Source organism: Leptodactylus fuscus, chromosome 4 (assembly GCF_031893055.1).
Source record: "Leptodactylus fuscus isolate aLepFus1 chromosome 4, aLepFus1.hap2, whole genome shotgun sequence".
Taxonomy (NCBI): Eukaryota; Metazoa; Chordata; class Amphibia; order Anura; family Leptodactylidae; genus Leptodactylus; species Leptodactylus fuscus.
In genome coordinates this window covers 203,110,128-203,124,460 of record NC_134268.1, presented here as the reverse complement: position 1 = coordinate 203,124,460, position 14,333 = coordinate 203,110,128, and the positions used below count along the sequence as shown (strand labels likewise).

The following is a 14,333-nucleotide window of genomic DNA, read 5'->3' as shown; positions in this document are numbered from 1 at the left end:
CATTTGAGAGCTAAACTACTTACTGCCAGGTCAACCCAACAAGAGTCAGACTAGTGACCCATGTAAGGGCCCGTTCACATGGAGTAAACGCGCATGTATTTTGGCAAAATGCACATGTAAAGGGGCAACATGGTGGCTCAGTGGTTAGCATTGCAGCGCTGGAGTCCTGTGTTCGCATCCCCCGACAGGAACAACATCTGCAAGGAGTTTGTATGTTCTCCCCGTGTTTGCGTGGATTTCCTCCCATTCTACAAAGACATACTGACAGTAAGAAAAAAAATGTACATTGTGATCCCTATATGGGGCTCACAATCTACATTTTAAAAAAATGTATATATACATGTAAAGATAAGACTCCCATTAACTTCAATGACATTTTTTTACACGTGTAAAAAACACACATCAAAATACACGTGTAAAATGGGACTGAACTGCTTACAGGCCACAGGATGAGTGAAAGTGGCAGCTCTTGCTATCACTGCCGCTTTGAGTAGCTATCTGTGGGACTCCTGGACCCCACTGATCATATATTGATGTTCGTAAGGATTATTATCGTTATTGTGTAACGCCTAGAAACTTGCATTTCTGTCATGTTTTTTTCTGCATTTTGTAAAGTGGAGCTTTAGCCTTAAAAACTTTCTTAATAGACTTCATTGTTGTAGAGTCTGTGCATGTCCTGTACATAGTTAGCTGTGCTGTTGCTTCCTTTTTTTTAATGTAGTTTGTGAACTCCATATAGGGATCATAATGTACATTTTTTCCTATCAGTATGTCCTTGTAGAATAGGAGGAAATCCACACAAACACGGGGAGAACAAACAAACTCCTTGCAGATGTTCCTGGCAGGAATCAAATCCAGGACTCCAGAACTGCAAGGCTGCAGTGCTAACCACTAGGCCACCGTGTTGCCACTGTGCTGTTGCTTCTAACATAGATCTGACAGTAGCCTGGCTGTGTCTGATATCTCTATGTTAGAGATACTAGCAGGGAGTTTCCATTCTATGGCATCAGTGAATTATTTGCCGCCAGGCTTAGATTTCTATACAGTAGTGCAGGAGACTTCGATCACCAACTACCATGCCTGCAGCCGCTTCTGTGTGGACACATATACATGACTCACAGAGCTAAGAGGACCTTAGTTTAAAGCAAGGCCCAGTCATCAGATTACTGTGGCAGAAACAAGGTGTCTGAAACAAGGCCGGAAAAATATGTATCAGCTGAGTTTTAGGAATTTGTGAATAGATATCAGGTAATATTAGTAAATAGAGTAGGCCCTCAGAAGGAATCTTACCGGTTGTTCCTTGGCATTTCGGTTTGCATTCGACAAAGGGCTATCTGACCTGGACATTGACTCAAAAACTACATCAGATTGAACCATGTATGACTGATGTGTCATTGGAGCCTGATCATTGGAGTTTGTTCATGAAGTCACCAATTTATTTGTATCAAATGTTACATAAAATGAAGAGATTGGATCGCACCGTCTTGTGTGAAATGGTTATATTATAGGATGAAAATCAATTTCCACATAATCAGTGGTGAAAATACGCAGGACCAGAGAGTCATCTAACAGCAGATGCTCAGGATGTGAGAGAATGCTGCAATCTACATCCCATCAATATTTGGTATGACCTTTGCCCATTGGAGGAGGAGTCCTGGAAATGATGATATGGCCCCCACAGATATACCAACATCATCCAGTCTGTCTGGGATGACGTAGAGCCAGAAGGATTGGACAAGCCTACATCCACAGAAGATCAGATCTGGGCTTAGTTCTCCAAGATGGCGGGAACAACCTCCCTGCTGAGTCCTGCCAAAAACCGTCTGCAAGTACCGAGAAGAACTGATGGAAGGCAAAGGGAAAAGGTCACACCAAATATTGATGGGATTTTGATTTCCTTCTGTTCATGTTGGGGGATCTCTATATACTATATATGTTTATGTGTTGGCACCCATCAGTTCCTGCATTTTTGGTCATATCCATTGGATACCTATCAAGACTAAAGAGGTCACCACTAAGATGGTTAGAGGAAATCTATAAACTCTGCAAAATTTTTAATACCTTATATTTGCAAAAATTTGAATACAAATTAGAATATGGTTATATTCATGGGAAAACCCCTTTAAGGCCGGACACATGAGTCGGTGGGTGACTCAGAGTCTCATGGTATGCTGGATATTAGAGGAGGAAACCCCTTCCGTTATGTAAATATGCCATAATAGGGCTTATAGAATGGGGTTGTTGTTAAAGGGGTTTCCCCGGATCTACTAATAGGACTACCAATGCTGATGTAGTCAAAATTGTGTGAGAACATATATATTCATCGTATACTGCTTCTGTGCCACTGATGTCCCAACAGTTTACAATTTGGATGTACAGAAACAGAATTTATGGGAAGTCATATGGTTGTAAACCCACCATGATGACGCTCGGTCAATGATGACATCACATCACTACATTCAATTTGTAAACAAGGACTAGCAATAGAAATAGTTCATGTTCATGTGTTCTTTAAGGCTAAGTCCCCATATTGCAGAAACACAGAGTTTTTGGCCACTGCGGATATGTTCTTTTTATTGTTTGCCCTATAGATTTAATAAGGGAAGAGAAAAATGCAGCAAAAATTCAAAAAATGCATTTTATTCTGCAGTGTTTTTTTAGGGTCTTTGCCTAAAGGGGTTGTCTGAGGAGTTAAAATTTCCTTAATTCTTGTTCTAGTGGTTGATTCTAGCATATGGTTGTTCTCTTTTTTTGAAAATTTTTTATAAAAATCACAGTTGAAAATAAAAGAATTTAGGGGCCACACGGTGGCTCAGTGGTTAGTACTGGAACCTTGCAGTGCTGGAGTCCTGGTGTTCAAATCCTGCCATAGGCAAAAAGACCATCTGCAAGGAGTTTGTATGTTCTCCCCATGTTTGTGTGGATTTCCATCCAATATTCCAAAAAAAAAGACATACTGATAGGGAAAAAATGTACAGTGTGAGCTCTGTGTGGGATTCACAATCTACATTTAATTTAAAATTTCCTTAATTCATGTGGTGTAATTACGTATAAGATCAGGGAGGGGGTAGAGTGACCCAGGAACTGGTTGTGATCAGAACTAAGGTGAAACCCCTGGATGAATTACGGTATATTTACCCACCGCCCCCCCGGACAACCCCCATACACCGTTCCATCTCTCTCTCTGGATTCTAAAATACCTCGTCACTACAAAAGCAGATTTCTACAAAATTTTTCAGCTACGACTTGAAGAACTGGTTGTCGATGCCGCGCGTTCATATTCTACGATGCAAATGGCGTCCAAGTCCTCTTTGTCGTTACGACTGATACAGCAAATATTCCAAGGAAAAACATCATTTTGCATTTTCTCGGGAAAGGAGACGTAACCCTCCCTGGCTAATACTGTTAAATGATAGGGAAAATTGCATCTCCAGTGTCGGCTTAGCTCTCGCCACATGTGCAAGGACATGATAACAGAGCGGTGTCAGCCCCGCAATTGATAGACTGCATTGATGTTCATTCAGATTTCATCTCGCTTCCGAGTCTCATCTGCCTTGGACAAAACAGCTCCAGCTACAGACCACTGTTCAGGCTTAAAATAGGATTTTAGGAAATAAACAGATTTCTGTGTGTAACAACATAGCGGCCCCCGCCTGTTCCCGGTATTGAAGCCCGGGCGACTGATAAGATATCACTTTGGGACTGATTCGTAATGAGCCATTTATATTCATAGATTTAATTGCCTTCAGTTACTTCACTAACTGGAAGTCAAGTCGCAGAAAAGAAAGTCTTTCCGGATTAAATAGGGCTGGAAAATCTCCATCATCCATCATTTGCATGACATTAATGCTGATTATTAAGTGTGTTTATTTAAGACAATAATGGCCTATTTATAATGGTCTATTGTGTAGGAAATGGGGAGTTATTACCCTCCAAGTGACACTAGACATCCATGGTAGAAGTCTGTATATAAGGAGCGTGCTTGTCATGGCTGTCATTCATTAACACCATTGTTAGTACTTCGTATAGTAAAGAACATGCAAAGCAGACTATATGGAATATCCAGTGGCTTGACTAGGAATGGCAGGGCCCCGTGGCGAACTTTTGACATGCCCCCCACCGACACTGACGCCGAAGACTTCGACTGACCCCCTCCTCCGCATTCCTGCTCGCTCTATTATGTCCCTTAGTGGCCCCTGCACATAGTATTATGCCCCATAGTGGCCCCTGCACACAGTATTATGCCCCATAGTGGCCCCAGTACACAGTATTATATCCCTTAGTGGCCCCTGCACACAGTATTATGTCCCTTAGTGGCCCCTGCACACAGTATTATCCCTATAGTGGCCCCTGCACACAGTATTATGCCCTATAGTGGCCCCTGCACACAGTATTATGTCCCATAGTGGCCCCTGCACACAGTATTATCCCCCATAGTGGCCCCTGCACACAGTATTATGCCCCATAGTGGCCCCTGCACACAGTATTATGTCTCTCAGTGGCCCCTGCACACAGTATTATGCCCCATAGTGGCCCCTGCACACAGTATCATCCCCCATAGTGGCCCCTGAACACAGTATTATGTCTCTCAGTGGCCCCTGCACACAGTATTATGCCCCATAGTGGCCCCTGCACACAGTATTATGCCCCATAGTGGCCCCTGCACACAGTATTATCCCCCATAATGGTCCCTCCACACAGTATTATGCCCCATAGTGGCTCCTGCACACAGTATTATCCCCCATAATGGTCCCTCCACACAGTATTATCCCCCCATAGTGGCTCCTGCACACAGTATTATCCCCCATAGTGGCTCCTGAACACAGTATTATCCCCCATAGTGGCTCCTGCACACAGTATTATGTCCCACTGTGGACACCCATAAACAATTATTATACTCTGGGGTCTTTTCAGACCCCAGATTATAATAATCAGAGATCCGGGGGAATAAAAACATAAAAAAAACCACTGTTGCTTACCTGTCCCCCGGCTCCGATGCTGTCGGCCTCTTTCAATTATGTCGGACGTCACATGACCAGGGACGCAGGCCGGGTTCATGTGACGTCAGAGACATCAGACAACTAGGCCTGAGGCCTGCCCGGATCATGGAGAGGTAAGTAACAGTGTTTTTTATGTTTCTTACCTCTCCCGGGCCTCCGATCATTATACTCGGGGGTCTGAAAAGACCTCTGAGTATAATAATAGTCTTTGTGGGGCCTGCGGTGTCACTTACCAATCCCGGCCCAACCAGGATCGGTAAGTAAATAGGGCTCGTTACCAGCTGGAGTAACTTCAGCCAGTAACGGCCTATTAAAAAAAAAAACGCATCGGTAGCGGCTGTCACCGGGCACCCTAATGTCCCGGGCCCTGTGGCAGCTGCCTCTGCTGCTTCTGTAGTTACGCCCCTGAGAATACTCAATACAAAATATTCTATGGAGAATCCTTGCCCCGCTATAGAATGTATTAACAGTCCTAGCTGGAAGATACTTTTATTCAGGTCTAATAAGTATGATATTATAAAATGATGTCCCTTATACGTCCAGAGATATTACAAAGAAGACCTGATACATCCAGAGATATTACAAAGAAGACCTGATACGTCCAGAGATATTACATAGAAGACCTGATACATCCAGAGATATTACAAAGAAGACCTGATATGTCCAGAGATATTACAAAGAAGACCTGATACATCCAGATATATTACAAAGAAGACCTGATATGTCCAGAGATATTACATAGAAGACCTGATACGTCCAGAGATATTACATAGAAGACCTGATACGTCCAGAGATATTAACATTTTCTTAGAACTCTGTGTTGTTCCATTCCTAGATTATTCCTCCTAGAAATATAAATAAATTGACAACTGGGTGTTACCAGTTGGGGTTTGGCAGTCTGATATTTTCCACCTAGTTCTAACTAAATTGTGTAGGGACATAGCTCTTTGATAAGAGGAATGGGAATACACAATTGTCTATTAGAGGAACAGTATAAGACAGAGTTGTAAGAAATTACTATTTTATAGGAAATGCAAGATTTTACTTAGATACATCAGGAGAGGTGACAGATATTAAAGGAGTATTTCTTTTTGGGTCATTTATGGTATATCCACAAGATAAGCCATGCAGATCCTTGGAACATTTTACCATGTTAAGGTTAAAGGAGTCTTCTCAGAAACTACAAACCCTTGTTATTAATATACACCCCAATCCCCTGGAGCCCCATTTATTAACTGTTTGGAGGGCAGTTGGGGAGGCCATAACTCTCCTTTCCTCCCCTGCAGCCACTCCAATTGATATTACCAACTCACCTGTACTAGTTATGCAGGTGCATTGAGTAGAGTGGAGTTGGTCATGTGACCAAGAGTTGCAGTGTCAGCAGTGCATGCAGAGGAACAAAAGTTTCAGTCCCCCAGCTGCCCTCCTCACTGGTAATAAAGGGAACTCGAGGGCACTGGGTGTATAGTAGTAATAAATCTTAACCAGTGCAGGGAGAGCTTTATTATTCCCCAGATGACCCCTTTCACCATGTCCCTGAACCCATTTAAGAACTACAGTAAAGGGAGAGCATGCTGCACTTGTGTGGTTCTTCCCATTTAGTTCTATCGGTTGGTACCATGACAAATGCCCCATAAATGGCACAGGTGCCGCTCCACAGATCCTCAGCCATAAATGACCCTATATTGTGCCCCCTGTGATATTCCAGTGCCCCAGCTACCTCTGTATTACGAATCAGCCTCAGACGCCTTCATGCTAGGATTGTAAACTGGCCACAGATTCCTGGACAATCCAAAGAAATCGGGGACTTTTTTAGTCCCTGTGAAAAAAACAATTGGATATTTTTTTATTACAGAATTTTACACAGTATATTTGTATATTGTGACTTTATATTTTATCATGTTGTAGGTTGCTATAATTGCTGACATAAATTACTTATAATCTTTATGACTTATTATGGTTTCCAGTTTTCCTTCTATAGATGGTTTCTATCTGTGATTGTTGCATAAGTTGTCCAGAAAAAAAAAAAATCAGGCTGCCAACCCTGCTCCATGCAGCACACTGTAAGCTACTGTGGCTGTGTAGGGAGGAGGAGGAAGAGGAGGAGGAGAGAAGGGGAGAGGGAGAGAAGGGGAGGGGGAGAGAAGGGGAGGCGGCGAGGAAGATAATCATAATTACCCTGCAGCATACCGAGCAGTGAGAAAGCTGGATAGACACTACAGGGGTTTATCCTATAGACAAAATCACCCTCACCATTCATGAGACCTCATATGCACAAAAAATCATAAAATTCCGTAAAAAACAGAAATATTTTGATAAATGGTGATGGCACTGCACAATACATGTACAAAATGTAGGCTATCAACAAATGTCTTAAGGAGATACTTATACAGTAAGTTTCTGTAGTGGAACCGCCAAGTCATAGAAGGAAATGACTCAAAATTACATAATTTTTGTAAATTTGGTAATTTTTTAAATTCATTATATTCCCTCATTTTTTTCATACATTCCTTTCTCATAGAAAATAATTCCTGCCTGAAAACCACTCAATAATGGAATACTTATACCATAGACTAAGTAAGAGTATATGGGATAGAAATGCTTTATAACTTTTACAGAATATTAGATGAGCAGTTGGGGGATACCATTTTGGTGAAGCCCATCCAGCCATACAATATATATATATATATATATATTCCTCCTTATCTTTCCCCTTGGCTGGACATATCAAGATATGTATGTCAGGAGATGGGCAGCCTTTTGCAATAGGATGCCACAAAGTGATATGCTACCACAAAGTGATATGCTACAATATACTGCATGTGTTGTGTATTGTGATGTCACAATATTGTATCAACTTTAAAGTCCTCAACATAGAGCTAAGGGTGGACTGTCTGTCTGCTTGTAGTACTAACGTACTCCTATGCAATATACATTGATCGTAATGAATAACATCAATACCCATATCCGTATAGGTACCTGAATTTCCATATTTCGAGCACACATACTAGGAGCTATTTGATAGGAGGCCAACAAACCTATCGTTATGTTTTTGGTGACCCACATACACCACAGCATGGATCAACGAACTGTACCCAGTAAACCTACATTGGTTCAGATGTAACATAATATTATCCAACCTGTGAATTCACTAGTATGGCACAAGGTAGGACTTGAACCTTCCCAACCCTGTAGGAAACAAGGTCCGCCACCTACCATGTGCTATTTTTAATACTGGTGTCTTCTTATGTGGTTTGGACCCCATCTGGTCCATGGTGTCACTGATACCTTTGTATTTCCTACAGCTATATTGCTGCTGGAAAGAATATCAGATATTTATGTAGGAGATTCATTAATTTTTATGATCTTCATCTTTATAAGCATTTGCATATTGTGGATATTATTGCTTGAATAGGTTGAATGATTTTCATTACTTTATTTCACGCAGTTAGAATTTAATGGTGGTTGAGACCATAAACTATTACAGCAGGGGAACACAGGAGGTAAACACTACTATGGGACTTATAGTCGAAGCCTATGGGAACTGACCATTGGAATCAATTACAGGGGACTGCGTTGGTCCCAACATTGTACTGATCCCACATAGTAGGTCCTATAGGTCCTGCAGGTAGGACTACTGCCAATGAAATGATGATAAGACATGTATTATCAAGACCAAGAAATCTCACTTAATAGTCTCAGGTCCTTGTGAAATGTTCCTATTGTTTATTTATATAGCACTATTAATTCCATGGTGCTGTACATTATTATATTAATTCCATGGTGCTTTACATTTGGGGGTTACATACAATACACAAAATATACAGGTAGATATAATACTAACAGTGACCGACTGGCACAGTGGGGTAGAGGGCCCTGCCCGCGAGGGCTTACAATCTATTGAGGAAGGGGGTAGAGACAGAAGGAGAGGGGGAGACTGTACAGATGGCGGTGCGGTGATAGTGTTATTGGAGGTTGTAGGCCTTCCTGAATAGGTGAGTCTTCAGGGCCTTCTTGAAGCCTGTGATTGTGGGGATCAGTCTTATGTGTCTTGGTAAGGAGTTCCAGAGTATGGGGGATGCACAGGAGAAATCTTGCAGACGGTTGTATGAGGAGCGGATGAGAGAGGAGCGGAGTAGGAGGTCATTGGGGGATCTGAGGTTACGTGCGGGCAGGTAGTGGGAGATTAGTTCAGAGATATATGGAGGGGACAGGTTGTGGATGGCTTTGTATGTTAGCGTTAGTAGCTTGAACTCAATTCGCTGGGCTATAGGTAACCAGTGGAGGGACTGGCAGAGGGGAGCAGCCGATGAAGATCGGGGGGTGAGGTGGATTAAGCGAGCAGCACAGTTTAAGGTGGACTGGAGGGGGGCGAGGGTGTTTGCTTGGAGTCCATGGAGAAGGGTGTTGCAGTAAGTCACAAGAAGCCTATCTTGTGTGGGTCTAGATATCACCACCTAGTGCTAGGGATGTGAATTGCAGCCTATGAAGATTTTTGCTAGCCTGTTGCTAATATTTTTATAAGTACTTAGATTCTTTAAACAATCTAACTAAGGTAATGATGGAAACATATATACATACTGTAGGGGGTCATTAAACTCAGTAACTTCTTGACTTGTGTAGGTTTTTTGTGGTGAGCAGACTAGATAGCTCAAGGGATAAAAGTGTTGAATTTTGTGGATAGTTAAAGATAGTAGAGAACAAATACAACCACACCCCAACATGGTTATATCAAAAGTGCAATGTGTGATATTTTAGGAAAATAGACCCTGTTATTTTGAGATCTTTTAACTTCATATCGGATAATTGAAAGATAATTGTTATTTTCCGTTTCTTCTTAGGACATCCAAGATATTTCAATCAACTTTCCACTGGTCTGGACATGGTTGGATTGGCAGCCGACTGGTTGACTTCAACAGCAAACACCAATATGTAAGTTGTTATCTGCAAATGTAAACGTGGCTAAAGAGGTTGACCAAAATGTTGACTTTCTTCATAAAAAATTATCTCTATGTGTCAAGGCAGTCAATGAATCGAACCAAGACCTGAACCACAATTGTTCTGTAGGAACCTATAGTGTGTCTTTTTGTTTTATTTTGAACATATATCTTTCATGTCTTGAGCATACAATATATGTTTTGCTTTTGGAATATCCAAATAATAAAAAAAAAAGCCATGAAGCATAAAGAGTGTCATAAAGTGTTGCCAGAATGCAGACATGCCAATTCATTGGTCATTACTAATCCACTTGTATGGCCAAATCCTAATGCAAGCTAGAAAAAAAAAAAAATACTGTAGACTCACTGGGTGGCTGAGATGACATCACGGTGCAGAGTCAGACCAACCAGTATCCTTCCTCCCCGGGCGCCATCTTCTCAATCACAATGCAGGGGCCCCAATCACCAACCATTTTGCAGAGACTTACTGTTGCATACTGCCATATTCCTGAATCACAAAACCAAGAGGGTCATAGACACAAACCTTGTAAGCAGTGGATATATCTGTAAATTACTCTTTATTTGGAGAAATGTGTTTGCATATGTTTTTTAGGAACACATGGTGGTTGTATTTCAAAAAGCAATGGTTTTATAGAAAAATCAGTTTTGATGAATGGTAAACACTACGGTTCATTCTTATTGTTCAGGAGACAAGTTTGTGGCTGTGAGCTGAATTGAAAAGTGATGAAGAATTTTTATAGCCCCCCAAATTTTCCATTTATGGGAGCAGATGTGAAATTAAACTGCTTCAGGGTTTTTTTATGCCAACAATGTGCTATAGTGGAATGTAATCAGTGGCGTAACTACCACCATAGCAGCAGAGGCAGCTGCCACAGGGCCCAGGACATTAGGGGCCCAGTGACAGCCGCTACCGCTGCTATCATTATACTCGGGGTCTTTTCGGACCACCAAGTATAATGATCGGCGGCCCGGGAGAGGTAAGAAACATAAAAAACACTGTTACTTACCTCTCCACGATCTGGGCAGGCTTCGGCCTAGTCGTCTGACGTCTCATGACACCGGCGTGCATCCTGGGTTATGTGACGTTTGACGTCATTGAAGATGGACTTCTTCGGAGGCCGACAGCGTAGGAGCCGGGAGACAGGTGAGTAATAGAGTTTTTTTATGTTTTTCTCCCCCTGGGTCTCCAATAATTATACTCTGGGGTCTGAAAAGACTGTGTGGAGGGGCCACTATGGGGGATAATACTGTGTGCAGGGGCCACTATGGGGGATAATACTGTGTGCAGGGGCCACTATGGGGCATAATACTGTGTGGAGGGGCCACTATGGGGGATAATACTGTGTGGAGGGGCCACTATGGGGGATAATACTGTGTATAGGGGCCACTATGGGGTATAATACTGTGTGCAGGGACCAATATGGGGGGATAATACTGTGTGGAGGGGCCACTGAGGGACATAATAGTGTGTGCAGTGGCCACTATGGGGTATAATAGTGTGTCCAGGGGCCACTATGGGGCATAATAGAGTGCGCAGGAATGCGTAGGAGAGGGTTGGTCTTCTGTGTTGGTTGGGGGGGGCGTGTTAAAAGTTCGCCATGGGGCCCTGCCATTCCTAGTTACACCACTGAATGTAATGGACTATGCAGCAGAACATGTTTTGCTGAATGTTACATATATATATATATATATATATATATATATATATATATATACATATTCTTATATATGTATATTGAGGGATGCGTTGCCTCTAAGCTAAGCAGCAATATAGTAAATATTCACTCCAAGGACTCCATAGTGAAAGCTAGCCATGTAATCCACTGGAGGTCTCATAGCACATTCGTGTCTTATACTATTATTCCAGGTATCTCAGCGTTGAAGCAACAACAACCCTGAAAGTATAATTTGCTCTTTGCACTGAATTACATTGCTCGGTCCTCCATCCCCCATAAATTTCTTTCTGCAAAATTCTTCTGGTGTCACAGATAAAACTCCTCTCAGGGATTACTGGTTCTCCTTGTGGAGATGCATTTGGTGAAAGGAGTCCTGGGAAATAAGTATGCAAATTATATATTACAGGATAGGTGCCCATAGATGGCGCTAGAGAGAGCGTTTCCTTTTCCTTCTACAGGAAGGATAAAATTGCTGCTTTGCAATGTATATGGACGTCTCTGGAGGTTCTAGTAGTGTAATAATTATTAACTTATTAAGAATCCTTTAAAGTTGTCACAGATTTGCAATTAGCATCTTTTCCTCAATACTAAATCTGTCAAATGCATTAATGCCAACTTTTACATGTAATATATTGTCAAAAACATTCTTGACCCTACAATATTGTATGGTCAAAGATACAGGCTTCAGGCTGCTGAAAGTACTCAAAGTAGCTGTGTTGCTTCCACTTTATAGGCCAGTGATGGCGAACCTTTTAGAGACCGAGTGCCCAAACTGCAACCCAAAACCCACAAAATTTTCGCGGAGTGCCAACACGACAATATAGACTTAATACTATGCGGATCCACAATTGCGGACAGTTACTGACCAAAAATTACAGTCATGTGGGGCTTTACAGAGCTTTCAATAATACAAACAACGTTGTACTGAAATGTAAAGGTCTCGGCATTTGGTACTTTGAACAATTAATTTTCACTATTTACATCGCACAGGATCTGTTTTATAGTTACCGTGTAATATTCTTACATCCTGTACTAATATCACGTCTGCTATAAAACAGATACTGTGTGATATAAATAGTGAGGGGACCCCAGACAGTATTATATGCTCTGCAGTGGGCCCACCACACAATATTATATTCTCCACAGTACCACAGTAGCCCCCCAGTGTTATATGCTCCGCAGTAGGTGTCCCCCCCCCCCCACAGGATTATATGCTCCACAGTGGCATCCACACACAGTATTGTGTGCTTATAAATAGCCCCCCCCCAGTATTATATGCTCTTTAGTACACCCCCCAGTATTATAAGCCACCCCAGTATTATACACTCCCCCCAGTATTATAAGCCCCCTCAGTATTATACACTCCCCCCAGTATTATACACTCCCCCCAGTATTATACACCCCACCCAGTATTATAAGCCCCCCCAGTATTATACACTCCCCCCCAGTATCATACACCCCACCAAGTATTATACACCCCACCCAGTATTATACACTCCCCCCAGTATTATAAGCCCCCTCAGTATTATACACTCCCCCCAGTATTATACACTCCCCCCAGTATTATACACCCCACCCAGTATTATAAGCCCCCCCAGTATTATACACTCCCCCCCAGTATTATACACCCCACCCAGTATTATAAGCCCCCCCAGTATTATACACTCCCCCCCAGTATCATACACCCCACCAAGTATTATAAGCGCTCCCCCCAACATCATATACACAGTGAGCCACTCTCATACTCACCCCTGAAGAGCCGCCGGCATCCACCTTCTTGTCACTGGCGGCGCTGATGACGTCATCGCGCCCGCGTCGGGGCAGAGGTCAAACTCTGCAGCCAGTGTAGGCCGCGGTCGCGCGATCCGCGGCCTACCCTGACAGCTTTCAGCTGTATGTGCATTTGCACATACAACTGAAGGCAGTGATCGCTCATCAACGGGGAATCCTGTACCGGATTCCCTGTTGGTGAGCGATCCGGGCGACCGCACGCGTGCCAGCATGGAGGGCTCTGCGTGCCCTCTCTGGCACGCGTGCCATAGGTTCGCCATCACTGTTATAGGCTGTATGAGCTCACGTTCATTGGACACACCATGTCTATGCAACTCAATCCCATTTAAGTGAATGGTCTAAGCTGCAATACCAAGCACAGCCACTACACAAATCTATGGCACTGTGCTGGTTTAGTATTGAAGAGCCTCTTCGAACAGCTGATTGGCCGGGGCCCAGATGTCAAACCCCTGACAATCATTAAGTCCTAAAGTTGTCCTAAAGGTCATCAATTAATAAGTCCTGGAGGACCCCTTTAAATTACTGGGCCTCATATATCCCAGAAAGTAAATTATCAAATATATTTCCGAGAAAGCAAAAATACTGGGGATATCTGCTGTGAAGCCAGCAGAATTGTGAATTGTGAATTGGGAACGTCAAAACTGGAGACCGATTCAGAGGACTGGGGACTCGCCATTGGGATGGTGGGATGAAAAATTTGCAAATCACTGATTTTTGTATTTTAAATCCTTCCTTGCCCTTAGTCTGTTTTTTAGCGTCTTTAATTTCTAAATTCTACTATTTGCAGTTGTATTTGACAATGCGCTCCATGTTATGGATGAAAACTAGAACGTTGCATAAAAAGTCCACCCAAAAGAACAATATGTGGGGGAGAATTAAAATACCGCCCATTTAAACAAATGCTTGAC

At 42.6% G+C, this 14,333-nt stretch overlaps 1 protein-coding gene across 1 annotated transcript in view; it reads left to right on the top strand.

Annotated features, from left to right (window-relative positions):
- The window catches only part of GAD2 (glutamate decarboxylase 2), an 82,519-nt gene that overhangs the window by 10,275 nt on the left and 57,911 nt on the right, over positions 1-14,333 (top strand). The window contains exon 5 of the mRNA XM_075271727.1: positions 9,842-9,932. Coding sequence (XP_075127828.1) covers positions 9,842-9,932 — 91 coding nt within the window. The remainder of the gene's footprint in view (positions 1-9,841; positions 9,933-14,333) is intronic.